At 48.0% G+C, this 20,782-nt stretch overlaps 1 protein-coding gene across 2 annotated transcripts in view; it reads left to right on the top strand.

Annotated features, from left to right (window-relative positions):
- ADAMTSL3 (ADAMTS like 3) overlaps window positions 1-20,782 on the top strand; it is a 247,812-nt gene that overhangs the window by 32,004 nt on the left and 195,026 nt on the right. For both annotated transcript variants that reach the window (XM_066239225.1, XM_066239226.1), the window contains exon 3: window positions 3,940-4,059. In XM_066239225.1, coding sequence (XP_066095322.1) covers window positions 3,940-4,059 — 120 coding nt within the window. The remainder of the gene's footprint in view (window positions 1-3,939; window positions 4,060-20,782) is intronic.

The following is a 20,782-nucleotide window of genomic DNA, read 5'->3' as shown; positions in this document are numbered from 1 at the left end:
CTGACTGTCTCTCCCCGTTTCCAGCTTCAGAAAAAAAAAAAAAAAATTAAAAAAAAAAAAAAAGAAGAGGAAGGAGGGGGAGAGAAAGAGAAAATTTGAGAGAGGGTATGTGTTTAGTGGCAGATGGAGGAATAGTGTTGTGACGTTTATCAGATCCAAATTCCAGTTGGCTAAGAGACTGAATGTGGTAAGTTCAAGGCATAGCAGCCCATACTGAACACGTGTACCCCGAGGCGCCCCTTCCTCTGGGAGGGACTCGGAGGGGTCACTGCTCGCATTTCTTTCGAAAATGGGACCCGGAGTAACACTGAAGTTTGAAACTACATGGTGTTTTGGCTGAGGTGTACTCACACATTTATTCAAATGTTAGGACTTTTGGCCCAATGGTTTCAGAATGTATTAATTAGCTGATGGGAGAGAAAGAGGACAAATCTTAAATCCTTAGCCTTTGTTTTTTAAAAACTCAGGAAAAAATAAGTGAAAACCAATTTTCTTTCAACCCACCCTTCAAACTCCGCCAAAGAAAACTTAGTTTATTTTTAATCAGGGAGTTTGGGGACACTTAAGACTCTGAAAAGTCTTGGAATGATGACATCCTATTTGAAAAACCGAAGTGATTTGGAATTGTTTTTTCAAACCTTCATTTCAGGGTCAGTAAACAAAACTCACATTATACTTTTTTATTTTTTGGGGGTGGTGGTGGTGGGATTGTTAAGAAGGGAGAGAGATGAGAAACATCAACTTGTAATGCTGTCACTTTAGTTGTTCATTGATTGCTTCTCATACGTGCTTTGGGAGCCTCCAGCCAAGCCACTGACCCCCTTGCTCAAGCCAGTGACCCTTGGGCTCAAGCCAGCGACCTTGGGATCGTGTCAATGATCTCTCACTCAAGCCAGCGACTTGGGGTTTCAGACTGGCAGTCTCAGTAGCCCAGGGCTCTATCCACTACACCACTACCAGTTGGGCAAAGTGCCTGTTCTATTTTTAGGAACAAAAATGTGCTTGGTGTGCTGAGTTTAAATAGTCCTTGTTAATTTGATTGTCCCTCCTGAACTTTGGAAGGTGCAAACTGTAAAGTCCTCTGTGCCATCCAGGCCAGGAGGTACAACCCCTTGAGACCCTGCAGAGAATGTCGTCCTTGCAGCCTGTCCCCAGAGCAGGAGTTTCGGCCTGACTTACTTGAGAAACACACTTCCAGAGTCATCGAACATTGTCATGTGGGAGCTTCCCCCTGCAGGAGTGGTCCCTACATCCTGTCAGATTCTGAACTCTCCCCTGCAGGCCTTGGCAATTAATAGAGACCGCACGACCGTTCCTGACAGGGCCTTGCAAACCCTCTGCGCAGCGCTGGTATCGTGGGGAAGACCGCTGCCGTGGGGGCCCAAGGTCCGGCCTCCTTAGCGTTTAGCTTCTGTCCCGCCCTGTCAAGATCTGTGGGAATCTCAGATCAGCTGCGTATCACCTCATGCCCACGCATTGTCTGTGTCACTTCATAAGCCTCTGACTGCATGGTTCTTGGATCCCTGTTGGTCAACATGGGACATCTGAAATGAGGGCTCTAATTGGGGGAAGCCACCAGGGGCCTAGAGACAGGCTTTTCTTGGCCTGGGAAAGGGCTCAGGTCCCAGCCCTATTTCCATTCAGTGTTTGTGGCTGGGACAAGGATGCGTGCTGCTCGATTTTGGAGTGACATGAAGTGAGTAGAGTGATGTGTGCGTTGGTTGATGGAGTCAGGACCCAAAACGAGTCTTGACAGGCTGGAACGATGGGCTAGATCCTCAGAGTGTGGGTGACAGGGAACAGGGCAGCTCGCTCTCTGTCTAGACTGCAGAGACACAGCTCAGCAGTGGCATGTAGGAAAGAGACTTAGTGGCCTTTATTGACCGCAAGCCTGCGGAGGTTAGTGGTGTGGTGTTTGGCTGTGTCCTCACTCTGGAGAGAGATGAATGTCCCATGTGTTGAGCTCAGACCAAGCTGGGAGAAGTGTTTAAACTAGCTTATTAAATTTCAGTGGGAATCACATTGTATTTTTTTTAAGTGAGAGGAGGAAACAGTGAGACAGACTTCTGCATTCACCCTAACAGGGATCCACCTGGCAACCCTGTCTGGGGCTGATGCTCAAATCAACCAACCTATTTTTAGCACCTGAGACTGACATGCTCAGACCAATTGAGCTATCCTTAGTGCTCAGGCTGACACTGGATCCAATCGAGCCACTGGCAATAGGAGGGGAAGAAAGAGAGAAGGGAGAGAGGGACGGGAAGAGAAGTAGATCGTTGCTTCTCCTGTGTGCCCTGACTGGGAATTGAACCTGGGACGTCCATATACCAGACCAACACTCTGTCCACTGAACCAACTGGCCAGGACCTGTATTGGTTTTTTTTTTTTAACAGGTGACTGCTTCACTTTTGATGGATATTGGGTCCTATTCCCTACTGTTTGCTTCTCCTCAATTCTCTCTCCTTCCATTCTATCAGCCAAACCTCGTGCACAGCCTCAGTAGGCATTCTTAAGCCCAGGGACACTGAACTCTTGTCCTTGAATTGCCATCCCGTATTTACTTCGTCCTGCCAAAGTCAAAGCCTTTTGTTGGAGGGGAGGAGTTGGCGGTGCGGGGTGGGGGGTGGAGACAGCTGCATCCCCACTCTCGGATTCATGGTCCCTGGAGGGGCCATCTGGACTCCTCCTGCCCCTGTCCCTGGTGCCTCAGCAGCTGTGGACAGTGGCTGGGAGGATGATGTGTGCCGGCAACTTCTCTCTGGGGCCCTGGACCCGTGCCTGAGGAAGACCGCACACTTCTTGGTCTGGCCTCCTGCCCCTCCCTTCCCTTCAGCTTCTACTTCTCAAGGGCCCTGCCCTGTGAAGAGTCGCATGCCACCTGACATGTAGGAAGTCACCTCTGATCCGGGTGAGAATGTCAGTGCGCGTGCTTTGCCTCCAGTCACCGGCACGATGCTTGCTTTCCGAAGCCAGAAAATATATGCCATCACTCCCCAGGGGGAGCTTGGTTTTCCTGAAGAAGTAAATGGAACGGCAGTGACCTTGAACTCAGCGGCAGGGCGTCTGTGTGTCCCTAGTAAAAATGACCTGATCGCCTGTGCCTAGGCTTCTTCACACGTGACTGGCCCCCGCCTCATGAGGACAAGACGAGACAGTTTTCACAACTCCTCGCTCACAGTGGAGGCGCAATGAACTTGGGTTTTCTCCTTGCCCAGCTTGTTCTGCCAAAGGTGTCCATTGACTCTGTTGCCTGACTACGGGAGGGACTGCGGGGGCCGGAGCGGGACTCGACTGTCTCAGTCACCTGCCTTCTTCTTCTGGTCCTGTGACTCAGAGCTCACACTGCTCAGGCTCCCGAGTCCCACTTAGAATGTGTGTTCTGGCGAGGGGGTGTTGAGGAGAGGATAATGAGAGGGTGTCGTTGGCCAGGGCACCTCCTGCTCAGCTGGGGAGCAAGGCACCACCACTTCAGACTAGTGTGGTATCTGTGAGCTTGCTAGATTCCCTGTTGCCTTGGGAGAGAGCGAGCGCCCGTCACAAAAGGTATTCAGGTAGAGGCTGCAGGGCGTCAGGGCAGGATTCCGAGGCAGACAGGCTCCCGCACAGGGAAGTGGCGCGACAGAGGACACCTCCATCGAATTTAAGCATGTTGGCTACGTGGAGGCTGACACGCCGGCAGGTGTGGGAGGGACAGGCGGGTGTCAGGGAATAAACACTATGTGTGCTGATATGAGGTGGGCCAGGGTGACGTCCTGATCTCTCTGTGCCTCAGCACCAATACCTGGTATGGCTCACATCAGCCTTTGACAAGAGAGGACACGTTGTTTTTCTTGGTACCTCCTTCAGTGGGCGGGTTCCTGTGGAATCAGCCATTTAGGGGTTGCGGGTCAGGGGTCCTGGCTGGGGTCTTATTTGTAACCAGGCCGTCTTGCCTTTCAGACCGCCGCAGAGACGTCTCCGGGGGCCTACTTCCTTCCCGAGTTCGCACTCTCCCCCCAGGGGAGTTTCCTGGAAGATACAACAGGGGAGCAGTTCCTCACCTATCGCTATGACGACCAGGTAAGAACCTTGTGAAAGAGCCTCCCTTAGGTTTTGCCATTCGCTAATAATGGGCAGGAAGCAGTTTCTCAGAAATAACTTCAAAGGAATTCTATTTTCCTGTTGGCATAACTGGTACCATAGAACCCTGAAAGCCTGGTTGGATCCCAGGATGCTTGGATAGAATTCCCTACACCAGGGGTCCCCAAACTACGGCCCACGGGCCACATGCGGCCCCCTGAGGCCATTCATCCAGCCCCCGCTGCACTTCTAGAAGGGGCACCTCTTTCATTGGTGGTCAGTGAGAGGAGCATAGTTCCCATTGAAATACTGGTCAGTTTGTTGATTTAAATTTACTTGTTCTTTATTTTAAATATTGTATTTGTTATCATTTTGTTTTTTTACTTTAAAATAAAATATGTGCAGTGTGCATAGGGATTTTTTTATAGTTTTTTTTATAGTCCGGCCCTCCAACGGTCTGAGGGACAGTGAACTGGCCCCCTGTGTAAAAACTTTGGGGACCCCTGCCGTACACAGTGTGTGGTTCTTGTGCTGGTTAGGACATTGACTTGAGAGTCACTGTTTCTTGTTCTCACCAAAAATATATGATAACCCTGGCTGGATAGCTCAGTGGGTTAGACCATCATCCTGATACACCAGGGTTGCAGGTTTGATCCCTAGGCAGGACACATACAAGAATCAACCAATGAATGCATAAATAAATGAAACAACAAATTGATGTTTTTAAAACTTTCTCTAAAACACTAATAAGTAAAAAATTTTAAAAATATATATGACAATTCATTGATTTTAGCTTTGCCCTCTTAGCTTTGACCAGCACCAAACTTGTTTTTTCTTGTTATGCCTGTTTTCCAAAAAGGAACAAAGTAATCGTGCCTTTGTGTGAGTGTGTGCATGCGTGTGTTATGTCACTCCACAAAGGCCAGGTGGAGAACCAGGCTGTGTGCAGCGAGGTGCAGACACTGGGCACTTGGGACCCTGATGCCTTTCTTCTCACAATGTCCGCTGATTCCTGAGCAATGCTGTACACACGTTGACTGTGCATATCTTTGAAGTCACTCAGAACTTGTTTGAGACAAAGAATGTCAACTTTGCTAAATGCGGAGGTTTCAAGCAGGTAGGGCCTGAATTCATGGGGCAGAAGAGCCAATGGGGTTGGATTTTAAGGTGACAAGGGACTTTGATGGGTCTGGAGGACCTTGACAGCTCCAGGGATAGAATATCTTCTCCGGCCCGTGATGGGTGGAAGGAGATAAGCCAGGGACTATGGCCTCACCTGCGTGGTCAGGCACAGCAAGTTCTGGCTTGAGTTAGGCAGGGCCGCCTAGCAGTGCAAGGTATTCCTCAGCTGGCTCCGCTCTGGACGAGTCAGTCAGCCAGCACAGGTGGGTGTAGGATGTGACAACAGAGAGGGAGACCCGGCTGTGGGACTGTCTGGAGCTGGGTGGGGAGGACTCTTAACCCCTGTATGCCTCATATTCCGTTTTTGGAACGATAGTGACATGGGAGTTATTTCTATCCTACTGCTCAAGGTCAGAGCCGAGGTCTGATTTTTCATGCCTGTCTGCCTCCTGAGGGTACATGTTGTCACGTGGTACACAGAATCGGTTATTGCTGCAGATACTGGCGTGCTGGAAGCTTGTCAAAAAGCAATGTGAATTTGCAGAAAAGTTTCGAAGAACTGAACTTCAAATATTTCAACCTCTGGCATAAATGGGTTAAAAGTCTTAGGCAGGAGAATGGGCTGATGGAGGTTGGAGAACAGGACACAGTGGCCAGTTGGAAGCATCTGCTGCCTGCACTCTGTGTCCCAGTTCAGGAGGGAAACCCCATTAATGTTGGTCCTCCAGGCTGGGCTGAGTGACCCGAACTTGATACATTGAGCCCTGGAACGGGTTGGTGTGAGGGGCAGGCTGTGGACCTGAGGACCCGGCTATGGGCAGGGTTAGGGTTCTACCCAGGTAGTCAGGGGAAGGGGTGGTATGAGACTTTTTTTTTTTTTTAATTAAAAATTTTAGGCCCTGGCCCATTGGCTCGGTGGTAGAGTGTTGTCTTGGGGTGTGGATGTCATGGGTTCAATTCCTGGTCAGAGCACACAGGAGAAGCAGTCATCTGTTTCTTTACCCCTCCCCATCCCCCTTCTCTCTCTCTCTCTTTCTCTTTCTTCCCCTCCCACAGCCATGGCTTGATTAGTTTGAGTATATTGGCCCTGGGTGCTGAGGATGGATGGCTCTGTGGAGCCTCTGCCTCAGGTGCTAAAAATAGCTCAGTAGAGCATGGCCCCAGGTGGGCAGAGCATCAGCCCTAGACTGAGGTCACAGAGTGGATTCTAGTTGGGGCTTATGTGGGAATCTGCCTCTCTGTCTCCCCTCCTCTTACTTGGAAAAGAAGGGAAAAAATTTCAGCATTCCATCATTTTTTAAAATTACTTGAAAAGCAAGTGCATAGATAGTTCTTGTGGGAGCAGGGGTGGGGGGATATAACTATCTTCACACACGGAACTTGGACAGGCACTTGGGCCAGTGGCTAGTAGGGCCTATACTTAAGTTGCTTTCTTCCCTTCTCCACAAAAGATTTTGAGAGAACCTACAATTTATGGCTCCTTTTAATCGAGAAATCAATGACCTAATGGGTTTTTATATGCAAACTTCAGGGAAACTAATTGAAGAAAGAGGGTGTTTAGGAAAATCAAAAGCTATGTGTTTGTAATTAAAGCGTGGTTAATGCCTTCTCCAGGTCCTGCAGAGACATTGAGTTTAATGTAAGAAAGGTATAAAAGCTAGAAAAAGAGGGGAAAGAATAAGCCCCTCTGGTCTTTTCAAAAGACCTAAAGCAGGTCTTGGAAGTGTGTGGCATGCTGGGACACTGTCCTTGGACACAGTGTGGCGGACGCCGGGGGAACAGCACGGGCCACGATCTGTCTTGCCCCCACTGTGCTGTTTCTGTGAAGGGAAAGGAATGAGGTCCAACGCTGATACATCAATAACGGCACCTACTCTGTGCTACTCAGGGTGACGGAAATAGGCTCTCGGCGCCTACTCTGTGCTACTCAGGGTGACGGAAATAGGCTCTCATACCAAACTAGGGACCTCTCCGGAACAAACCTCAAGAATAATCAGCTGGAGGCCCTGGCCGGTTGGCTCAGCGGTAGAGCATCGGCCTAGCGTGTGGAGGACCCGGGTTCGATTCCCGGCCAGGGCACACAGGAGAAGCGCCCATTTGCTTCTCCACCCCTCCGCCGCGCTTTCCTCTCTGTCTCTCTCTTCCCCTCCCGCAGCCAAGGCTCCATTGGAGCAAAGATGGCCCGGGCGCTGGGGATGGCTCTGTGGCCTCTGCCCCAGGTGCTAGAGTGGCTCTGGTCGCAATATGGCGACGCCCAGGATGGGCAGAGCATCGCCGCCTGGTGGGCAGAGCGTCGCCCCTGGTGGGCGTGCCGGGTGGATCCCGGTCGGGCGCATGCGGGAGTCTGTCTGACTGTCTCTCCCCGTTTCCAGCTTCAGAAAAATGAAAAAAAAAAAAAAAAAAGAATAATCAGCTGGAAGCCGTTAGCCCGTCTCCCCAGTCTTGACTCTTTTTCCCCTCAGTGCCAGGCGTGCAGAGTGCATTGTACTATTAAGAATGTCTCGAGCGCTGGGAAAAAGACAGGATGGACCAAATAGGGGAAAAAAAAATCTCCTCATCCTGCACTGTGTGATAAAATACTAAGACTAATTAAGAACGTAGCCTCTGGAGTCACTCCTTTGGGCATACCCAATTCTGACACTTCACTTGCTATGTAATGTAGAACAAGTCACTTCACTTCTCTGTACCTCAGTGGCCTCATCTGTGAAACGGAGCTATAGGTGGTATCTACCCCCTGGAAATGTTTTAAGGATTAAAGGAGATGATACATATAATTTATACATCTCCCCACATGGGGGCCTGGTGCATATAAGCACTTAATCTAGCTCCTGTTACAACTAATCTTTGTAAAGACTCAATGAAGAGACTCTCAGATATCCTTATGCTAAAGAAATGAAGAAACATTTTCCAGGTACGTTACAGGACCTCACACAATATTTTTAATAATTTTTTTATTGAGGTAAAATGTGCATATGGTGTAGAACTTGTTGAATAATTAAATCTTTTTACACCTGCATAACCCCACCCAGATCAAGAAATTGAACATTTCTAGCCCCCCAGGAAGCTCCTGGTGCCCCCCTCCAGGCCACCCCCACCCCCACCTACGATGCAACCACCATTCTGACTTCCATCACTGCTATAGATTGGTCTTCTAGTTTTATTTTATAGAAGTGGAACCTGCCCGGGCTGGTTGGCTCGGTGGTAGTGCATTGACCGCATGTGGAAGTTTCGGGTTTTATTCGTGGTCAGGGCACATAGGAGAAGCGATTATCTGCTCCTCCCCTTCCACTCCCCTTCTCGCTCTCTCTCTTTCTCTGTCTCTCTCTTTTCCCGCAGCCATGGCTCAATTGATTTGGGTGTGTCAGCTCCAGATGCTAAGGATGGCTCCATGGAGCCTCTGCCTCAGGTGCTAAAAATAGCTCAGTTGCGAGTTTGGGCCCCAGATGGGCAGAGCATCAGCTGCAGACAGGAGTTGCCGAGCGGATCCTGATTGGGGCGTATGCTGGAGTCTATCTCCCCTCCTCTCACTTAAATTAAAGAAAAAAAAAGAAGGGGCCTGACCTGTGGTGGCACAGTGGATAAAAGCATCGACCTGGAACGCTGAGGTCGCTGGTTTGAAACCCCGGGTTGCCTGGTCAAGGCACATATGGGAGTTGGTGCTTTCTGCTTCTCCCCTCTTCTCTCTCTCTCTCTCTCTCTCTGCCTCCTCTCTCTAAAATGAATAATAAAATCTAAAAAAAAAAAAGAAGAAGTGGAACCATGCAGCACATACTCATTGGTGTCTGGCTGTTTTCACACATCATTATGTCTGAGATTCAACCAAATTGTAGGATCCAGCGTAATTTAGAGCTTAATGTCTGTCAGTTGTATTCTTTGGAACATATTGACTCATATTGGAACAAACTGCAGCCTATTAAGTGGCATGAAGCATGGCCCCTGCATGGGACCTCCCAGGTTGTGCAGGCTTTTCAGGACGGTCCCTCTGAAGAGCCCAGCCTGAGAGGGCTGTGGGCTGTCTGCCCGCGCAGCCTTTATTAGTCCCCAGCAGCAGGCGTCCCACCGCCAGAAATAGGTGCAGGTCTGTGTGGTCAGTGCCTGTGCTGTCCCTGCAAGGGACCTGACCCCAACGTGACGAAGCGCTTAGGCTCTTGAGCATGCAGTCTGGTCCCTGAAGTTGTTGGGTCAGGACTGGGTACCTTAGGGTTTTCCTATCTGTGAAATGCTCATCTGATAAAATGGATGTTGTGTAGACATTTGCCCTTTTTAACGAGCCTCGTTGGACCTCTTCAAGTGCTTTATATCCTGGTGACTTTTCATGAAGACTTCTAGGTCACACTTCAAAAGGCTCCTGGATTAGGTGTCTGGAAACCTGTAGCCCAGAGGCTGGTGAAGCCCAGCGGTGGTGGGGGCTGTGTTTAATGAGTCGCATGGAAGGCACAGTATGGGTTGTACAGGGGCCAAAGCAGCTTCCAGAGAGGAGAGCCGTCTGCAGCCAGCTGGGTCGCGGGTGGGTCGGGGCACACAGCCCTCCTCTCCCTTCTTCAGCATCTTTGACCTTCAGTTCTTCATCTGTTTTGACAAAACAGAGTGGCTGGATTTTGAGATCTGAATTCCTTCTGCTCTAAAGTGGCCTCCTTTTCAGGACCACACATAGGACCTTCCACTTGGTCTAGTGTTAATTGGATCATTCTGATTGTCGCAGCGATCTTGCCAGCAACACAGCAAACTATTACTTGGAGAATCATAGACTTTTACGGCTGGGCGAGGCTCTGGCTCACAGGCCTCGTTTCTCAAGTTAGGAAAACAGAGGCTCTGAAGGTGCAAATGACTTATTCAAGGACACCCAGATGGCGATGTGTAAAACCAAGACCATTCCCCTCCAAACCTCAGGCCCTTGTTCTGAGACCTGTCCCGCCGCCTTAATCAGAAGACTCGCCCAGCCAATGGTCACGTATCCTGAAAACTCTTTGAGCCCACTGTTGTCATAGGTAGAGCTTTGGAGATCTTAGTCAACCACAGGGTGTGATTTAACATTAATGGACTATTTCATCAGCTCATTCTTAACTCCTCTGGGAATTTGGAATTAATGATGCTGATAGCATTCATCAGCATAATTATTATCACGATAGAAATGACATTTTTTTTCCATGTCTGGGCAAAAACACAGTAGCTGAAATGAAAATGGCCCCGACTTCCCGTTTGGTGGGCGTATCCCTGGAAGAAAGGCGCCCTCACACGGGTTGTATCAGCCTCACGAGGTAGTAACCCGTGGGTTAGTTTGCGACGACTCACTAAGGCGCCTGTGGTCAAAAGCCTTGTTGGTCAGCCAGGCGCTGGGGTACATTCTTTTGTCATTCCTCATGGTGGCTTTGGAGCTCTGTCCCACAAAGGACCCGTGTGGAGGCAAACAGCGGAGTGTCACTGGTTCCGGGCAGCGGTCTTGAGCTCTGCAGTGTGTTCTTCCTCCCATCGCTGGGAGTCCCTGCTGAGAGCTGCCCAGCCACTCAGCCTTGGTCTCTGTCTAGGGAAGGTGGGGTGGGTGTCTTTCCATCCTTACCTTCAACTCACTCAAGTTCGAAATGTGGGATCTCATAAATTATTATGTAGACTGACTTAATACCTGTTCCAGGCTTAGCGTTTCACAGTTTGAAATCAGAAAGTTAGAAAAACTCATTGTTTTGCACAAATATTTTTTAATTTTTGTTTTTTATTGTTTAATTTTTTTAGCATTTGTGGGATGCAGGGAAATACAGCAGGTGTGTCTTCCCAGACTTTGTGGATTGACTGTAACATGCTCCCTCCTCAATGGCGGGCACAGTAGGATAAAGGGCACCTTGAAATTAATGATTGAGTAAAATTTTTAATGGCCCATGATTGTCTTTATGTGTGTACACATTGGTGTAATATGTTCCTTGCCACCTTTAGGCTACAGAGGCACCAAAAGGCAGAAGAAACATTAATAACTTGGATTCCATGTTTGTGGGACAAGACTGGGTGTTCAGTTAGCGGTGGGTCCCGTCTTTTCTAAAATTAACCTGCGGTAAATTCTCACATAAGCCGTTCAGAAGAGAACCACCTTGATTTCATGTTGCAGAAGTCCTTTTCATACCTGTTTATACCCATCATTCCTTCTCCCCTGTCTGTAGACTCCAGGTGAGGAGTCCCTGAATAATACAGCAATTGTTTTATATCTTTTAAGTAGATTCAATCTTTTTTTCCAAACTAAAATTGCTGTTATTTATACTCTGATGCATCATTGTTTTTAATGCTTTCTTTCTACTCGTTTTAGCTCTTGCAATCTGACTTCTAGTTATCTGCTCCCACTGCATCCCTTTCCCCTTAGATGGACACCCTTGTTAACAATTTCAGTTACTTTCCCGAATGCAGAATCTTGTGTAAATCATTCTATTTGTAAAATTCTGCGTTTGTAAAAATCCTCGGCCTCATGACATCATCGGTGGAGCCATAATTGACTCTTCTCTGCCTTGGACACCGTTGACTGCCTGCCTGTGTGACTTCTCATTTAAAAACTTCTCTCTCCTGTTCGTATTTTCTTTACTGCTTCCTCTGCCAGGGAAGCAAAGGGCTGGGTGTGTGGCCCTGACAGACGTCTGGAATTGCAGTACGGCAGAGTTGGACGAAAGTTCAGGAACTCTTGTTTTTTCAGGTGAGAAGCCTGCGCCCCAGAGAGGAACAGTGTCTTACCTGGGCTCACACAGCCGGGCAGCTGCCAAGCCACGGGCCCGTCCTTTACCCTCGGTTAAGACATTTTTTACTTGTAATCTGCGGGAAGGAAAAGTATGAGAGAAATGTTTGAATGAATTTTTAATACTCGTAGTCACAAGAAGATACTGAGGAAGTTGTTTCTAAACCTGGGTAGGCTCGTTTCTGAACCTCTTTTAAATGTCTTTTTCCTTATGCTAATTTTTTCTGGTCTCTTCTTTAACTGGTGATTTACGCGTTCTTTCTAAGGAGAAGAAATCTGTTTGCTGCGAGGACATCTCTCTCAAAGTAACTTCTTCCGAATTTTTTATGAATGCCTTGGCTGGGAGTTTCATTGTGGTTAAACTTTTTGGCAGGCCTCTGATGTATCACTCCACATTTCCAAGTTATTTATGTAATAGTTTTGAAGTTGAGAAGTATATATACCAACTTCGGAAATTGCTAGAGAAGGAAGATGGACACAGCCCTCAAATCTGTAAGGTACTGTCGTCTTTTTTTACCGACCGAGTCGAGCCACTCATGTGGCCGCCGCACAGGACGCTCTTCCCGTGTTGTTTCTGGCCCGTGTGGGTGATGTTTTTAAGCAGCAAGCCATTTGAGTTTGAATAGTTCATTCCTTTGTTGGTGAGTAATCTTGGTCAAATGCAGTTATGTTTCTTAAATATTTCAAAGATTTCGCGATCTAATGAGAAAGCGAGCTCATGGTCTGTTAGGAGACAAGAGCACATTAGTTGGAATACTCTGTAGTCTGTTCCTCATTCAGGTGCACATATAGCAAATGCGTGGACATTGCTGGTGGGACGGTACACGCTGTCTCAGTTGACCTTGGCACGTGTGAACTCTGCATTGTGTTGTCACTGAGCTTTTCGCAGAATCAGCTCTTTCTCAAGTGTGAAAGAATTGGGTCTGTGGATGGAGATGCGATATCTGGCTTTTGAACTGTGCAGACAGCTTCTTCCTCTAAGGCTGTCTTCCCTGGCTCATTTTTGGGGGGCTATGTGATTTTTTTTAAATTTTATTTTATTTTCCAAGTGAGAGGAGGAGAATACAGAGGCAGATTCCTGCCTGCACCCGACCAGGATCCATCCAGCAACCACCACCTAGGACTGATGTTCTGCCCATCTGGGGCAGAAGCAACTGAGCTATTTTTAGTGCCTGGGGCAGAGGCTCCACAGAGCTATCCTCAGCACCTGGGACCAATGCACTTGAACTGATTGAACCATTGCTGCAGAAGGGGAAGGGGGGGGAGAGAGAGTGAAGGGGGAGGGGGGAGGGGGGAGAAGCAGATGGTTGCTTCTCCTGTGTGCTCTGATGGGGAATCGAACCCCAGACATTCATGTGCCGGGCTGATGCTCTACCACTGAGCCAACCTGCCAGGGCCAGCTATGTGATTTTTTAAATAATTACTTTTACCAGATAAGTTGAGTGGGGGATGCAGCAGTGGGGGAAGTTCAAGACCATCTCTCACTGTGGTCAGGACGCCAAGAGTTGGGTCCCATCCTGGCAGAGCCCCGGTGGCCGCATCAGACATCCCTTCTCTGTGACCTCGCCAGTCCCTGCTCTGCCCCTGCTTGAGGCTGAGTCCAGGTCCCTTTGAGTAGTGCTGCTGTCACCTTCCATCCCTGGGTAAAAGGAAGTGAGTGGGCTCTCCTGTCCTCCACGCTACTGAGCGTGTGTTTCCCTTAGATGAATGCCAGGCTCGAGTTCTGTTTTGGTCTGTCCTGTGCAGGCATTGTGCAGGGTTGGATTAGCGTCTGTTGCCTCAGGAAAACACAGGGCTTGGGACAGATTGGTCATGCAGGCTTGCTGTGAGGATGGGGAGTAATGCCAGCTGAGCCCTGGATGCAGCCTCTTATTTCTCTGTAAATAAGAAAGAAAAACCGATCAACAGAGCAACAAAACCAAAGGTGAGTTGGCTTGCTGGCTGGGCGAGAGGGAGCGCGCTGGCAGGAACAGGCTTGGCTGCTCCTCCCCACGTTGGCGTGGCGAGGACTAGACGCAGAGGCCATCAAGGACTGGTTCCCTATCATGAGGAATTTTAAGCGTTGTGTTTTCATTGGCTCGTTGGCAGTTTGGAAGGGTTTCATTTTGCTGGACCGATTCTGGCCTGTATCGCAGAGAGGTAGGCACGGTTTGCAGAGGCCCCTGACGGGCTCGGGCTCCACGAGGCCTTGCGGCCGCCGTGGACACTCATCTGCTCGCGCTCGGGCTTTAGTTGCTCCGGAACATGTTTTCTTGGGTCTGGACTTTGGGAGCTGAGGAATTCTTGAAGGTTCTTCCAGACAGGGGGAAATGGCTCTGCCGTGGGTATGCGGGGGCCACGTGGAGAACCCTGACAGTGTCTCTTGTGCTCCTCTCTGTCGTTCCTTTTTATAATACTCTTAACACAAGGCGCATGTAAACATTTGTAAGGTGTCCAACTGTCCCAGTTTCCTTGGGACTGACCTAGTCCAGGCAAACCGGGGTGCTTGGTCACCCAACTTTCTGGCCTAGCCTTGACTGTCCACTCTTGGGCGGGGGTTACTAAACAAGGTCACTGACCCTGTGGTCTGGGTGTTGTGGCTACTGTGCCAGGCAAGACATTCTGAGGTCAGGTAGGGGACAGGTGTGTACCTGTCCAGGGTGACCCACTTGGACCATGTCAGCATTGACCTCCAGTGGATTCCACGCCTGGTATGATAACAAGCATTTGTGTGTGCTTTCATTAGGCGCTTGTCCGGCTGCGGCTATGTACAGACTGCCCCGGTCCTAGGACATCCCTTTTTTTTTTTTTCCAGAGACAGAGAGTGAGTCAGAGAGAGGGATAGACAGGGACAGACAGACAGGAACGGAGAGAGATGAGAAGCATCAATCATTAGTTTTTCATTGCGTGTTGCAGCACCTTAGTTGTTCATTGATTGCTTTCTCATATGTGCCTTGACCGCGGGCCTTCAGCAGACCGAGGAGCCCCTCGTTGGAGCCAGCGACCTTGGGTCCAAGCTGGTAGGCTGTTGCTCAAACCAGATGAGCCCGTGCTCAAGCTGGCGACCTCAGTGTCTCGAACCTGGGTCCTTTGCATCCCAGTCCAACACTCTTTCCACTGCGCCACTGCCTAGTTAGGCAGACATCCCTTTTTTATCTTGTCCACTCTCCGCCATCTCTGTGGAATCCTTGTTCACCCTACAGCTCAGTTAGTACTTCCACGGGGACGTCCCCTGACACCGTCCTCACCTTCATGTCCTACCCAGGCAAGATGACATGGGCTTCCTTCCTTCCTGTGGTGCCCTGGAGATATTTTTCTCACAGCATTTTCTGCCTGTAACCCTCGTGGGGGATGGGGATGAGAGTGAGGTGAGTGGGTCAGGTGACGGTGTTGAGAGAGCGCACTGGATCAGTTTGAATTCCTTGTGATCACTCGTCTCGGTGACTTATTTATACAAACAACAGACCCTATGGGATGCTGCCTCCTGACCCATTTAGAGAAAATGTGATCCAGGATCTGAGGTTTGGAGCATTTTATGCTGAACCTCATGTCCCAGGGTCATCAGTGACAGCCTATGACAGTGACCGATGGCTTTGATTATTGCCTCTTTCCAGAAACCGTTCCCATTACGTCCGCATTCCCGCACATGCACAAACACACAATTGTCTCAGGCAGGTTTCCGCTTCTAAAAGGTGAGACTCTGTGGCTGCCTATAGAAGTACCTGCGAGTTATGTAAAAGTGAATGTACATAACATAACGTGCACCTCCCTTCCCAGATCTGAATTTAGTGGCATACTTTCTTCTTCAAGTCTTCCCTCCCCTCCCTCCCTCCCTCCCTCCCTCCCTCCCTCCCTCCCTCCCTCCCTCCCTCCCTCAAGGTCCTCACATTAATTTCCTATCCTCTGCTCCTGGCACAGGACTCATTTTCTCCCCTGACTCATCCACTGGGTTCTGAGCCCCTTAGGAGCAGGGACTGCTGGGTCTTTTTATCACTAGAGTGTCAGCTGTACTCCCTGATCTGGTGCCTAGTCAATGCACAATGAACATTTGTTTGCTGAAGGCGTGTCTTTTGTCAGAAACCTTCAATGGGTCCCCTTTATTTCTTCCCTTGAAGTGTCTCAAGACCCCCATGTAGCTGGTCCGGTTCCCTGTGTTTCCTCATCCACATTGCTCTGAGTGCCTTGTGCTCTGGCCAAGCTGAGCCCAGGCCCTTCTTGATTTTGACAAACTGTGTCAGGCCCTGGACATGCCAAGCTCTTCACTGAATGTCTGTGCTCCCTGCACTTCCCAGTTTGGGGAAGGTCTCAGCCCAGAGTGGTTTCCTCCTGCTCTTTAGAGAGCACCCCGGCTTATGGCCCCAAGGATTCATCTACGTTTTATAACTGCACACGCACATGGGCGCCTTCTCTCTCTGTCTGGGGTAAGAGCAATTCTAGAGTGAGCCTGGGAGACTTCGCTATACACTAAAGTCCCCAAGTTACAAACATCCAATTTACGTACAACTCATACTTACAAAAGGGGCACTGTATGGGCTGTTGGTAATCAACTGCAGTTGGACCTCAGTGAAAATGATACCATAGAGTCCCTCGACTCCCATGGCAAAGAACTAACCAATGAAGACCTTATGGAACTAGAGCAGCAGAAGACAGCATTTAGAGAAGAAAACAAGGACCCAGAAACTCCAGAGCCAAAAAAGTTTTCTGCAAAAGAGTTAGCTGATGTGTTTTGTCTCATTGAAGCAGGAATGGCAAAGTTAGAGGGGCAAGATCCTGACACAGAGAGATTCACCAAAGTTTACTGTGCAGTCACCGAAGACCTGAGATGCTACAGGGCCATTTATGTTGAGAAGAAGAAAAGGTCTGTACAAACCTCCCCTGATGCTTGCTTCAGGCAACTGAGCCCAGTGGCAGAATCAGACCCTGACTCTCAAACACCAGTCTGTACAAACCTCCCCTGATGCTTGCTTCAGGCAACTGAGCCCAGTGGCAGAATCAGACCCTGACTCTCAAACACCAGTCACATCCTCTCCAACAAGTCCATCATCTTCCACATCATCCAAGAATGTTTAAGGTTGTATTTGAGAATGTTCAAGTCCTGACCTGTGATGGCACAGTGGATAAAGCATTGACCTGGGATGCTGAGGTCACTGGTTCGAAACCCTGGGCTTGCCCGGTCAAGGTACATATGAGAAGTAACTACTACGAGTTGATGCTTCCTGTTCCTACCCCACCTTTCTCTCCCCTCTCTCTAAAATCAATAAATAAAATCTTAAAAAAATAAAAAGAAAATGTTCAATTATTTATGTGCATAGAGAGGTAAAAATAAATATATGTTAAGACAAACATCTGTCTAAGTTGCATAATTGGTGAATGTACCTGTTCCAACTTCCATACAGATTCAACTTAAGAAACAAACCTGCAGCCCTGGCCGGTTGGCTCAGTGGTAGAGCGTCGGCCTGGCGTACGGAAGTCCTGGGTTCAATTCCCAGCCAGGGCACACAGGAGAAGCGCCCATCTGCTTCTCCACCCCTCCCCCTCTCCTTCCTCTCTCTCTCTTCCCCTCCTGCAGCCAAGGCTCCATTGGAGCAAAGATGGCCCGGGCGCTGGGGATGGCTCCTTGGCCTCTGCCCCAGGCGCTAGAATGGCTCTGATTGTGGCAGAGCGACGCCCCGGATGGGCAGAGCATCGCCTCCTGGTGGGTGTGCCGGGTGGATCCCGGTTGCACGCGTGAGGGAATCTGTCTGACTGCCTCCCCATTTCCAACTTCAGAAAAATACAAAAAAAAAAAAAAAAAAAAAAAAAAGAACAAACCTGCAGAACCTATCTCGTTCATAACCAGGAGACTGCCTGTATATATGCATATTCATTTCTATTTTTTACTCTCTACCTGCAACATGTGTGGACGAGTCCTTCTCTTAATCCCTTCCTTGGGAATTTAAGGCTGACAGCTCTTTAATTCTGCAAAGTTCAAAATGGTTGAGCGAATTTTTCTTTCTAATTAGGAAAAGTCAAGTATTTTGACTCAGAGCTTTGCTTTTGTATTAGGTTTCTGCTACATTAAAATGCGTATGACACATTAAATATATGTGTGCATTAAGTATATAGCTATGCTCTATGGAAAAACCTAATCCCAAACATGCTGTTTTCATGAAAGATTATAATAACCTGGGCTGAGATCATTTGCATTTGCAGTCTGTGTTCGCAGCAGCTGTGGGCTTCAGGAGCACCATTCATTCATTCAAACCCAGCCAGTCATTCCCTCAGTAGCTACTGACTGGGTCTGTGTGCCGTACCAGGGGTTGCGCTGTGTGGGGTGTGTGAGGGTGTGGGATACGAAATAGGATTGTATCCAAAGTAAGGCCTGAAATTCCAGTCTTGAAAACTGGAGAAGAGAGGTTTTGCTTTTTCAGGGAAGACTTAAGATTATAGCTGCCCTTTATTAAGCAACTTCCATGAAGAGGAACTGGGTCAGATATCGCACGTGTGTTATAATTACGACTACTCCTCAAAAACACTTCTCCCTGCTTGCTTCAGCAGGGCAGACACTGAAATTGACAAGAGAAGGTTAGCGGGCCCTGTACAAGGTGGGATGAAATATGTGAAGAGTTGAAAAAAAAGAGGGGGGGGGATAATAAGGTGTAGATGAGACGGACGGAAGCCAAGCTGTTTTGTATACACCTGCTTCTACCTTGACTTTGGAACCATGCAAATATTTTACAGAATTGTAAACAAAATAGATTAAAAATGTCTAATCACTAAAGGTCAGAAATAAAAGTAACACCCCCCCCCAAAAAAAATTGTGTTTTTAGTTGATGGCATTAACTACACAGAATAATAACTCCAAGTGACTTAACACCTGAGGCGGAGGCCATGGAGCCATCGTCAGCATCCGGGATCAACTTGCTTCAATTGAGCCATGGTTGCAGGAGGGGGAGAGAGAGAGGGAGAGAGAAGTGAGAGGGGGGAGGGTAGAGAAGCAGATGAGTGTTTCTCCTGTGTTCCCTGACTAGGAATCAAACCCAGAACATCCACACACCAGGCTGAGCTCTATGACTGAGCCAGCCTGTGTGGCCAGGGCCACAGGTGATAATCTAAGTTTTTGTTTCTGGGTGTTCTGAGAACCCAGGCTCTTGGTGTGGGAGAGAGGAGACACAGATGTAGAGACAAGAAATTAAGTAAAAACCCTCTGAGTTATCTGTAAAAAATCTGGAGGTATTTTATTTTAAACAAAAATGATATCAAATTTTAAAAATATTGGCAAGGCCGGTTAGCTCAGTCTGTTAAGAGCATCATCCTGAAATGACAAGGTTGTGGGTTCCATTTCTGGTCAGGGCACACATGGGAGGCGACCAGTGGATGCACAACTGAGTGGAACAACAGATGAATGCTTCCCCTCACCTCCACCCTCCCTTCTCACTCTCCCCCCCCCCCCCCCCCCCGTCTCTCTAAAAAAAAAAAAAAAAAAAAAAAAAAAAAGCCCTGTCTGGTTAGCTCAGTTGGTTGGAGTATCATCCCCGGAGCACAGAGGTTACTGGTTCAATCCCTGGTCAGGGAACATACAGGAGCAGCTTGATGTTCCTGTTTTTCTCTCCTGCCTTTCTAAAAAAATAATAATAATAAAAATAAATTTAAAAAATCTTTTTAAAAATATTAAATTCACAGGAAAAAAATTAATTGGCAGTAAAACATTTTGCAATAAGATCTTTCTTCTAGAGATAGTTCTGAAATGTTTGTCCCCTGTCCTCTTTGCTGCAATAAAATGCAATTTAAAATAGGTTTTGATTTAGTCCAAAATCAGAGGTTCCGTGAGATACTGTGTAATTTATTAGTATCGCACGGGCATAGAACATTCCATGGGACTCAGTGTTACAGTATTTTATGCTTTGTAAAAGCATCTGTGGTGTTGTATACATTCTGGCGCTGGAACATGTTTGAGAAGTATTGACTCGGTGGGTGACATCGCCGGTTCGCAGCCCTCGGCTTGCCCGGTCAAGGCACATGCGAGAAGCAGCTGCTGTGAGTTGATGCTTCCCGCTCCTCCCCTCTTCCTTTCTCTCTCTCTCTCTCTCTCTCTCTTTCTCTCTTTCTCTCTCTCTTTCCCCCTCTCTAAAAAAAAAATCAATAAGTGAATCTAAATAAAAATAAAAACAGTTATTTAGAGATGGGCGACAAAGGCATTTTGGATGCCAGCATCCACAAAGGTTAGTCTGTGTCGGTGGGCATCACAGTCTGAACAGCTATGCTGAGCACCAAACTAAAGACAGTGTGTGCCTTGCTGTTGGCAGTAGAACTGTGCTGACATGAGCATGTTTCACAAGAGTCTATTCTGTGTCTAACTTGAAGAGGCTGAATTTCCTGCCCCGTTATAAGCTAGTGTTCTTAGCACATTAGATGTGTCCCAAGTTCAACTCATTGAAGACCTGGGTTTATAATGTCATGAACTTGCTGTAAACCTTTCACCAAAATGTTTTAGAAAGCATATTTTCTTCTTAGTTGTAAGCCTTAAAATAGCCCACTCATAATTTTTAAGTTAAAAAAAAAACTTCATTAAACTTGCCAAGTTTTGTTGTAGAATATTAGAGGAAGCAGCCTAAAAAAATAAATGCAAAATATCAATACATTCTGTTCTTTCCTAGGTTCAGATGATGAGCATAGCACATCATTTTATTTTCCTGTGCAGTGTAGTTAGAAGTTTTTATATTTTAGTTTTTTAATGTTAGAATTCACTGAGAAGCAACATAGATACCTTTTAAGTTGGTGAAGTCGCCACTCCCTGGGATTGGGACACTTGGCTGACAGAGGTTGTTGCCTTGCTGTTCTGTTTTGTCTGCCATTTGTGACCTGGTGTGGCTGTGCTGTCTACATCAGTGCTGGAAATATTAGAAACAGCCAGAGTCATGGGGCCAGCAGTGCCAT

This window comes from Saccopteryx bilineata, chromosome 7 (genome assembly GCF_036850765.1).
Source record: "Saccopteryx bilineata isolate mSacBil1 chromosome 7, mSacBil1_pri_phased_curated, whole genome shotgun sequence".
Taxonomy (NCBI): domain Eukaryota; kingdom Metazoa; phylum Chordata; class Mammalia; order Chiroptera; family Emballonuridae; genus Saccopteryx; species Saccopteryx bilineata.
This window is presented reverse-complemented; position numbering and strand designations above follow the sequence as displayed.